Below are 11650 nucleotides of genomic sequence, written 5' to 3' on the forward strand. Positions count from 1 at the left end.
TGGAGTTCTCTCCTAAAATATGCCTTCATTTTTCTGTATTCTTTAGCGATGTAAAATTTGCTGTAATTATCTGGAAGTTGAAGAAGTATATGGATCTAATGGTGGTAATGCTTGTGAAATGCTCCTCAGTATCCATTAATCTCTGACATCACAGTGTGCAAAGTATCAGAGCGATTCTGCCACCAGATTATTCTGTAGTATAGAGAACTCATGCTCTGTATGTATATTTTGAAGTCAGCTATGTATATTTTGATCTTAGATTTATCTTTGAAAATTTGATGTCTTGTATTGAATATTTGTGACGTTACTGAATAATTGGCATAATACATACCTGACTATTAAAATATGTTGAATGCATTCTGCTTACTATGTAATTATTCAACGTAGTAGATAATGCTGTATCCTTGTTTCAGCACTTCCTGCATCAGGTCAGTACACAGACGAAAGTCCAGTTGAGATCACTACATTAGAACTATATTTTAGGGATCCGACTCATTCTTGGTATTGATACTTAGGTAAAAAAGGAGTTATTTCCATCTAGGGCAACAAGGTGTTGCATGAGTAACCTTGATACAGTGCCTGACCCTTGTTTGAAAGTAATGTTATTCTAAATTAAGTGTACATGGTAAACCATAAGCTTGCCTAAGCCAAAATTATTATAAAGAACAGTTGTCGGTTATATTTATAAAATTGGCCATGACCTCTGATTAGAAATAATATTACCTTTAACTCAAGGGGGTACATCTAAGGGGACTAATCAAAAATACTTTAGAGTGAGCAAACACAGAAGCGGCCATATAAAAGTATTAGTCAGTTACCTAATACTTTAATCAAGACTGACGAGAGTGTGACCGTGAGGGACGCCACCGGCTGAGGTGATTCCTCTGAGCGACATGAGCATCTGAATGAACAAATGTAATAGTTACAAGTGAAGAAAAAAGATTCAAACATTCATCTAAATTATAATTTGATATAATATTGAGAGTCAGATATAACAAAAAATAAATATATTGATATTCTTAACTACTTCGTATTAAAATTAGAGTCAGATATGAGTTAAATTTAAATAAATTCAACATTGTGCACTGGAAAGATCGAACACGCAGTGAACCTTCATCCAGCAGTAGACACCTTCAATGGGCCAACTGGCTGGACCCTAGAGTCTGTAAACTCTCACAGTCTGTCTTATTTCAGCCTCTTAAACACACACTGTAAAAAATGTTTGTCAATTCAACTGTAAAAATGCTACAGTAAAAATATGTACTGTAACAGTAATTTTCCTTATTATAAACACTGAATAACCGTAAATTGACTTTGCCAGAATTCCCTGCACAACTTTTTTTGTTGACATTACGATTCTTTTTTCACATTTTTTTTTTATTTTAGTTAAGCACATTAGAGCTTTAATGTTGATAAATAGTATTTATTGCATTAATTGTTTGCTTGCATTAATTGTGTGTGTTACTATGATAGTGTTTAGTAGTTGTGTGAATGTATTAGGAGTTTGTGATGAGCACTGGTTCATCATATGACCTGTTCATCCACACCTGCTTATGGTTGTGTTTTTGTCTGAGTAACAAAGTTAAGTTGTGTAGATGTTAGTGCTTTGAAACACTGGTGTCTGACAAATGTACAAAATACAGTCATTTACCATTTATGTTACCATATTTATAACAGTTAAAGTCTGGTAACCATAGCTACAAAATACAGTCGTTTACCATTTACCTGACCATATTTATAACAGTTCAATTCTGGTAACCAATGCTACAAAATACAGTCATTTACCATTTACCTTACCATATTTATAACAGTTAAATTCTGGTAACCATAGCTACAAAATACAGTCGTTTACCATTTAACTTACCATATGTATAACAGTTAAATTCTGGTAACCATAGCTACAAAATACGGTAATTTACCATAAAATTATGAATTGTTTTACATATTACCATTAACAGCTAAATTCTGGTAACCACAGCTACAAAATACGGTAATTTACCATTTACGTTACCACATTTATAACAGTTAAACTATATTCAAAATACGGTAATTTACCATCAAATTTTGAATTGTTTTTCATATTACCATTACCTTTAACAGTTAAATTCAGATAACCTTAGCTACAAAATATGGTAATTTACCATTTATGTTACCACATTTATAACAGTTAAACTCTGGTAACCATAGCTACAAAGTATGGTAATTTACCATTTACGTCACCACATTTATAACAGTTAAATTCTGGTAACCACAGCTACAAAATACGGTAATTCACCATAAATTTTTTAATTGTTTTGTATATTACCATTAACTGTTAAATTCTGGTAACCATAGTTACAAAATATGGTAATTTACTATTAACGTTACCATATTTATAACAGTTAAATTCTAGTAACCACAGCTACAAAATGCGGTAATTTACCATTTATGTTACCATATTTATAACAGTTAAATTCTGGTAACCATAGCTACAAAATATGGTAATTTACCATTTACATTACCATATTTATAAAAGTTAAATTCTGGTAACCACAGCTACAAAATACGGTAATTTACTGTAAAATTTCGAATAGTTTTTTTATATTACCATTACCACTAAAAGTTCATTTCCGGTAATTATAGCTACAAAATACAGTAATCTACCATACATTTTACAGATTTTTCTTTACACAATGCAGCTCAGGTATTCTGCTGTTCTATAATCAGTCCCAGATAATTCTTAATTCTCTCTCTCTCTGTCTATCAGGACCCTCGGCTGGAGTTCATGAGGAAGTTTGCCATTGGTTTGGTGTCCGGAACGGTCTCGTCTTGCGTAAACATTCCTTTCGATGTGGCTAAAAGTCGAATCCAGGGTCCTCAGCCTGTTCCAGGAGAGATCAAGTACCGCAGCTGCTTTCAGAGCATGGCACTGGTGTACCGTGAGGAGGGGTAAGACCTGAGCCACAGCTACAGGTGTCAAAATAGGCTTTAACCAAACCCCACACCAAACAGCTACAGGCTTTACCTACAACAGAAAAAAAAAAATAACACAATGTTTTATGCTTATCCTTTGCCCGTGGGGGACAAGAGGGCAAGTTCTCACAACCGGCACATTTAAACAGCCTCTATATCTCTATTTAGTTGGTCTTTTTGTTTTGAAGTACAAGATTTAGTATGTTCTAAAAATAAATACTGATTTAGTTTGCGTCATTTCATTTGTCTAGATCTGAATGAGTGACAAACTTAATGTAGATGTAGTTACATATAGTTACATAACTATAAAACTGCAGAAATGTTCCTCCCTCTCTCCACAGTTATGCAGTGTCAAGGATATATGGCTCTTTTTTTCATATGAATTTATTCCAACATACATTAATGATTTCAATTGTTATGCATAAAGACATAATTGCACAAATTCTGTAATGAGCGTGTTTTTAGTTCGTACTTTAACATTTATTATGATTTGTATTATTACATGTCATATATTTATATATAAAATAGTTTCTTTTTATTTTCAGATTTTAGTTTTTATTTAAATTTTAGTTTATGTTTTAGTAATATGGTTTTGTGTTTTATTAATTAGTTTAAGCTTTTTTCAGTTTTAATCTTTATCTTTTTATGGTGCCATCAGGGATTTATTTTCTTTCATGTTTTATAGTTAATGTGTTTATTTATATTTATATTTTATACTTTTATCCTTATTTCTTAGAAAATACATGTTTAAACAAAACAGATTTGCTGCCAGATAATGTGGGGGAAAATACAGTTTTAATATAAAAACATTTTGTGTAAAGTGAAGAATAACAATAATATGGTTAGTTACAACGAGAAATATTTTCTCAAATGTGTAAGTGATTGATTGTTTTCAGTTAAAGTGAATGCTATTTGTATCCGCGGGGTCTTAAAAAGTCTTAAATTTTAAAAAACAAAATTTTAGGCCTTAAAACGTCTTAAATTCACTGAAATGTGTTGTAGGTCTTAAATCATTTTAAACAGGTCTTATTTTTTTATGTACATATATGTACATATTTGTAAAGCTACCCAATCGGGCTAAAACCCATACAATCACATAACATTCCATCTCAATAAAAGTTTTAACAAGTGTTTATTTATTAACTCTATTTACCAATATGGTTTAATTATCTTCTTTACAATAATATTTGTTTTTAATGTTTTTTTATGTTTTAACTGGGCTATTAGAAAACAAAATTATTAGCGTTTTAGCCTTGTGTAAGTCTGAAATTTAATTCATAATGGCCTTAAAAAGGTCTTTAAAAGTCTTAAATTTGACCTGCAGAAACCCTGAAATAAGGGACCAAGCCGAGGGGAAATGAATGAATGAGAATACGAAGAGTTCGGATGCAAAAACCTCAAAAAGCAGTTTAAAATTTCCTTTAAAATTAGCATTTTTATCAGACTCCTGTGTGTAGGTTCAGTAATTTCAAGTTTATGGCACAGAATATAGTCTTTTAAAGGTCTTTAAAATGAAATAACTCAACATAAACATAGGAGTCTGATAAAAATGCTCATTTTCGATGGAAATTTCAGACGGCACTTGCTTCTGAAGTCTTCATATATAGACAGATATTAATACATTTAATCAGCAAGCATGCATTAAATAAAATTATAGTAATAAAGCAACTAGTGAAATCATAGTTTAACAATCTTGACTGCATATTAATATCAAAAAGTCCACTGTTGATAAATTACAACCATTTTACCATTTAATAACAAATAAGAATACTGAAAATTCAGTCATTTCAATGCAATTTCAATTTTGCATTTCAGAATGCAAATCCCGAGATCAACTGACATTCTAATATAACTAGTGTCCATTCACACTGTAAACACTGTGCTGATTCTGATATGATCTGGAGCCTATAATGATGGAATTGAATTGATAAGCCTCATGTGATGCTTTAAGACAGAATTAGTAGTTTCATGGCTTCTCGATTGGTCCGTTCACTCTATACAAAGGCAACGGCAGCTCATTTCTTATTAAAGGCCAAAAAAAAACTAAGGCCTTGTGTGTGCGTGTGTGTGTCTGAGTTAAATAGAGACACTGAAGCTGTTTTAGTTTTAGGGGTGCTGAGAGGGTACCCCATCCTGTCCAGCCCTCTAACACGACACAGTCCTGGCTAATTAGTGGTCCCTATGGGAGACGTCGTTAAGCAGGTCCTAACGAGGCGCGCGGCGCTCAGCGGGTCAGTCTAATCAGACAGCGGGGCAGAGAGGAAGTGGCTCAAGCCTTATTAACACCAGCACAAGCAGAGGACATGAGGCTGAGCGCCAGGCCCAATGCCACAGTCCAGCTTGAACACATTAGGGCAGGTACACAAGCTATTAGTGGCCTTTACCTGCTCCAGCATCACACGCGTCCCGCCACTGTGGAGTCTAGCCTTTCGTTGTATGCGAAATATGAGTTGTACAATGGTTTCAGTGGTACAAAAATACAATGGTTTCCATTTTAAATTTGGCCATTAATGATTATGAATTTACAGTCATTGAGATAAAATGATTATGGTTCACCTTTGCGCCCTTTTTCCAGCGGTGTGCTTTACAGTAGTGCCTCTAAAAAAGCAGTTTTCACATGCAAATCAGAAAAATTATGCAACATGTTTCTAAAACCGCTAAAGAGAACTTGTGCTTCCTCAGAAGTATATCTAACATGGCCTCATTGGAAATACGTGCTTCAGCCTACATGTTTTGTGAAGCCGCAAAAACATTCTTAAACACATGCTTGACTGCAGTTTCTATATAAAACACTATGGGGCAGTAAGACGGCAACAACTGTTGTTTCTTTTCACACTAATGATATTTACAGGGACATTTTATCGATGATTAAACGATTATATTAATGCAATTCTTTGCACAACACCAAATAAATACCACAAAACAATTTAACAGTGTCTATTATATGTAATCAAATGAGTTCGGCTCACCTATCTAACTTTTCTGGTATGGTCAGTTTGTTTGGTAGCTCACTTTGTATGATGCTGTAATGCTAAGCGCTCAGATGTGAGACTGATGAAGCACGCTTCCACAAAAGAGTTAAAAGCATTGTAAAATAAAGGTAAAACTATGTGGTTGCAGTGTCCTTTTCTCTCATGTGGGCTTTTGAAAACACTTTATATTGAGTGGCCTTAATTACTATGTACTCACACCAGAAAATAAGTACAATGTACTTATTGTGTTCATATAGTATTGCACACCACTTCTGGTCCTCTTGAAGTGGGATTTGGGTAAGGTTAGGGACAGGTCTGTGGGTATGGCTAGGTTTAAGATTGGGTTAAGGTGAGGGATGGGTCAACAGTTTAATTCTGAATGTAGTTACAAAAATTAATTACAGATGTAATTACAAGCATATAGATGTAAAATAGATTAAAACATCAGTGCGATGCAAAGCATGTATGCACATGTGCAATGTGCATTGTATTAAATGATTAATTTAAATGTAAGTACAAAGTAATCAAAGCCATTTAATATAAAGTGGGACTGAAAACACTGTTGGTTGGGTTTAGGGTCAGTGGTTTGCTGGTCTAGGTGATCTGACAATTACCCGCATTACCTTTGATGTGTACAAGACTCCTATCTGAAACATATAAAAAACATACCCTGGGTAACACATTTCAGATTCACAAAAACGTATACAGTTCCCTCTAGTGGTTTATCAGCTAAAACATGCAATAAAATGTACCCGGAGCAAAGTATTTTACAATTTGCAAAAATGTATGCTGAGGCACGATGTCCATGTTGAGGATGGGTTGGGATATATGTGACTGCACTCAAAAGGTCAAATACACATACAAAATGTGTCAGAATACAGCGCTTAATGATTATATAAACCTTCATCAGTCATGTGATAAATGAAAATATACAGTTGAGAATGAAAATACATGCGTAAATTGGATCTGTGTGGCTCCTCAAGTGACAGCGGCCTGTATTCCTGCTTAAATTGATAATTGACCCAAAAAGGACATTTCTGTGATCATTTACACATCCTTTACTTGTTTAAGTCTCCTATTTGAGTTTCTTCTGTTGGACAACGAATAAGTATTTTGAAACATGCTGGTTGATTGTATCTATTGACTTTCATAGTATTTTTTCCAACTATGAAAGTCAATTGGTGGCATCAACCAGCATTTTTTAAATACTTATTTTGTATTTAACAGAAGAAATAAACTCATAAAGATTTAAAAATCACATGAGACAATGATCAAGGATTTTTCATTTTTGGGGGAACTATCCCTTTAACATCCACTTAATATTAACCACACTGTAAAAAAATCCTTCATGTTGTACCAACACATTGATGAAGTTAGCAAATTTAAAAGTCGCAAATTTAAGTAGATTGAACATAAAACAATTAATTAAAGACATTGAATTGTGTGGTTTCAGCTCATTTTAAAAAAGTATTTTGAACAAGAAAGTTATTTTTGAGTGCACAAAAGACAAATTCACAATCACTCACAGCTCTTGAATGAATGACTTTTGTAGCTTTTATAAGTGCTACATTCCAAGTGTTCTGAAGTAACAGGATGTGTGAAAGAATGATCAGGAGTTAAGGGAAAAGTTTATTTATGCTCCCTGGTGTTCCGAAGCAGGATAGTTTAACCTTTGTGTATCCTTATGGACATTGTTGTCTCCTTATTTTCTTTTCTTTTTGATTATTTTGGCTTGTTGATTCAAACTGCATACATTTTGCAAAAGAAAATATGTATTTTTCCCTCACATGATGTACAACAAATTGTTACAATCAGGGCATTAAAGACACAAATGATCTGAACTTCCAACTGAACCAATTAAAACTGCAATATTATATTATATTATTTAAGTCAGTTCATTTTAAAATTTTGTCCTCTTAGGATGTGTAAATTTTGGGTTTGGTCTTGCATATCAACAGTTGAGCTTTAGTTTACCATATTAAACTGCATTTATTAAGTTCTAAATGTGCATTGATTAATATAAGACTTGGTAGTATGGCTTATTGAAGTCGCTGCATTGTGCAAGGAAAAAAACTGCATTAAAGGGATAGTTCACCCAAAACTGAAAATTCTGTCATTATTTACTCACCCTTTACTTGTTCCAAACCTGTTTGGGTTTCTTATGTTTGCTAAACACAAAATAAGATATTATAAAGAAAGCTAAAAGCCTGTAACCATTGACTTTTATTGTATTTATTTTTCCTACTATGAGAGTCAATGATTACTGGTTTCTAGCTTTCTTCATAATATTTTTATATAACTTATAAACATTTGGAACCAACTGACAACAAGTACATATGGAGTAAATTTTCATTTTTGGGTGAACTATTCCTTTTACATGTTTAATTTTCTTCATTTGTTTCTAACAAATAGAACTGATGCCTGTGTCTAACTTTCTCCTTCCAGATATCTTGCCTTATACAAAGGACTGATTCCCAAGATAATGAGACTTGGACCAGGTAACATTACATAGAAGAAACATATAATAAATGTTTTGCAATATTAAAGTGATAATTCATGCAAAAACGAAAATTACATCATGCTAAACTTATTTACAAACAATAAAGAAGATATTTAGACTTTTTGAGAAACTTGTTAGGTTACCAAAAATCTTAAAAATATATCTTGTGTGTGTTATGCAAAGGAAAGAGTCATATACAGTGGAAATTATTAACCCTCTTTGATTTTTTTTTCTTTTTTCCATATTTCCCAAATGATTTTCAACAGAGCAAGAAAATTTTCACAGTATGTCTGATAATATTGTTTCTTCTGGAGAAAGTCTTATTTGTTTTATTTTGGCTAGAATAAAAGCAGTTTTAAATTTTTTTAATCCATTTTAAGGGCAACATTATTATCCCCTATATAAGCATTTTTTTTTTCGACAGTCTACAGAACAAACCATCATTATATAATAACTTGCTTAATTACACTAACCTGCTTAGTTAACCTAATTAACCTAGTTAAGCCTTTAAATGTCACTTTAAGCTGTATAGAAGTGTCTTGAAAAATATCTAGTCAAATATTATTTACTGTCTTCATGGCAAAGATAAAATAAATCAGTTATCAGAGATGAGTTATTAAAACTATTATGTTTGAAAAGGTGTTAAAAAAAATCTTCTCTCCGTTAAACAGAAATTGGGGACAAAAAATAAACATGGGGCCTAATAATTCAGGGGGGTTAATAATTCTGACTTCAACTGCAGCTTTGGAGTGAGGTTGAACAAATGATAAATTTTCATTTTTGACAAACTATTCCATAACATGACACATATCCATGCCTTTTACTTTAGGTTTACCCTCATGTCGTTCCAAACTCCCAAGATTTTTGATCTTCAGAATACAAATTAAGATATTGTAGGTGAAATCTGAGTACTCTCTCATCCTCCATAAACAGCAAGGTTCCCTAATAGTTCAAAGTCCAGACAAATACCAAAAAGCATCCTCAAAACAGACCATGTGGCCAGTGATTCCCCTGGAATATTATCAAGCTACAAGAATAAAACAGAAATAAAGACTTTATTCAACAGTTTCTTCACCTCAGTGTCAGTATATTGTGTGCATTCAGTCTGTGCAGTGATGTATACCACAGATGCATGCACGACGTCCTCTGTTTAAAACAAAGCAAATCGTATCCGAATACTTCAGAGGTGCGACCAAACATGACCCTCTATACGTGTGCCCTATGCTGAAACTGAGGAGAAGAAACTGTTGAATTGAGGAGTTGTTTTTATGTTATGTGCGCATGAAAGTATTCTCGTATAACTTGATAATATTCTGATTGAACCACTGAAGATATATGGTCTGTTTTGGGCATTTATTTTTATATTTTCTGGACTTTGATGAGAGTACTCAGATTTCACCTAAAATATCATTATTTATGTTCTAAAGACCAACTAAGTTCTGAGGGGTTTGGAACAACATGAGGGTGAGCAATTAATGAGATCATTTTTGATCTAACCCTTTTATTGACAGTTCCTTTCTGTATTTAGGAGGCGCAGTCATGCTGCTGGTGTATGAATACATGTCTGGCTGGCTACAGAAGAACTGGTGATCTTCAAAAATCTGCATTCCAGGTCTTTCAGACAAAACGCCATATCTGACCCAAACAATCACACTACTAGTGCCTTTAATATCTGCAATTCCTCAGACATGGCACGTAGGCTCTACACGACAGCACCGTCACTCCCTGGATCAACCTTACATTCCTACTCTTGTTTATATATCACAGAACACAACTACTGAGACATCCAAGAGTCACCTGTCCACATGCCTGCAAATGCAATAGGAACCACACACCCTATACCAAATACAAACAGCACCTCGTTTTTAACTTAAATTAAGAAAATATCTGACTGAGCATGACTGAAGCCTGAGAGACGCATCTGCTGTCTTTAGCTGGCAACCATTAGATTAAGATTTAGTTAATCTGTGCTTTTGGTGTCTCAGATATCAAAGTTTCAAATCCAGAATGCAAACAGATTTATTTATATTGAGAAGAAGGTTGAAATTGTGTTAAAAGGATAGTAGCCCAAAAAAAATTTAAAATTTCTCATAGTTTTCTCTGCATTTCCTTTTATATTTTCTAGTGACATCAAATAAAGCCATACATACACAGTATGAAATAAGTTACTATGGAAAGTGATTGGTTACTGGTTTTCAGCATTTTTTATAAATACCTTATTTTGTGTGTGTTTAACAGAAGGATGAGGCTCAGAGAGATTTATTTTGGCTGAACTATAGCTTCAAGCTTATCTTACCCAGGCAAAGTGGTATTATTCTATTTTGTAACTATATTAAATGTCTGATAAATTTTGGCTCAAGCAGAAATTGATTTATGGGCAGTCAAACTCAACGGAAGTATTCTGGGTTTTCAAGATCATTTTGGGATAAACAGTAATTGTTAAAACAGTAATTAAAAGATCTTCCAATCTCCAAAGAGGTTAAAATTGTTCATTTAATGGCTGTATTTTGCTAATAAATGCTCCTGAACTACAATAAATTGGTGGGGTCCTTTGTTGGTGCCTAGGAAATAAAACTCTGTATGGAAATTTATTAACGCAGGACTACCACATATTTTGAATAATGAAGTTTCATGACTTTTCCTGTTGCTTGTGATTCCCGGATGAAGATTATTTCACATAATATTTGTTTTGTTTTGTCTTTGTCCCTGGCCTGGGCATCAAAGTTTTCAAAACTCCCCGGATTTCCGTAACCATTGACCTACTACTGTGCGCTGTTTGCTGTTATTTAAATCAGAATTTTAAAGCTGGATTTAATTCACTGTAATTCACTGATTTGAAACTTATAATTCTTTGTTATTAGTAATAACAGATTACAGTGGGGGAGGAATCTCTGTGGTTTTACTTTGTGGTGACAGTCACTAGCAATGATGAATCACCTGATTTGTTTTATTTTTTTAGCAATCTTTTTTCTCTCTCGCTCTCTCTCTGTCTTCCTTCATACTGCAATCCAGTATGTCATCATAGCATCATGAGCCAAGACGCTCACTCTCACTCATCTCTCCAGGCCTGCAGGCTGCTTCATCATAACTCAGCACAACTTGAAATAACAAAACTGAAAAATGCAAATAAAATCTAAACAATCAGGACGGCCTCTGAGTGCTGTCATAATAGAAAAGTGAAGCTCTTGTCGGTAAAGACAGTTTTATATTGTTCGCATACTCTGCT

General features: G+C 33.5%; 1 protein-coding gene across 1 annotated transcript in view; it reads left to right on the plus strand.

Annotated features, from left to right (window-relative positions):
* Nucleotides 1-11079, plus strand: part of slc25a21 (solute carrier family 25 member 21) — a 197881-nt gene extending 186802 nt beyond the window's left edge. The window contains exons 9-11 of the mRNA XM_056476979.1: nucleotides 2747-2928; nucleotides 8370-8422; nucleotides 9953-11079. Of these exons, the coding sequence (XP_056332954.1) occupies nucleotides 2747-2928; nucleotides 8370-8422; nucleotides 9953-10014 (297 nt within the window). The 3' untranslated portion in view covers nucleotides 10015-11079. The remainder of the gene's footprint in view (nucleotides 1-2746; nucleotides 2929-8369; nucleotides 8423-9952) is intronic.
* Nucleotides 11080-11650: the final 571 nt, after the last annotated feature.

The sequence above is a fragment of the Danio aesculapii genome, chromosome 17 (genome assembly GCF_903798145.1).
Source record: "Danio aesculapii chromosome 17, fDanAes4.1, whole genome shotgun sequence".
In the NCBI taxonomy this organism is placed as follows: domain Eukaryota; kingdom Metazoa; phylum Chordata; class Actinopteri; order Cypriniformes; family Danionidae; genus Danio; species Danio aesculapii.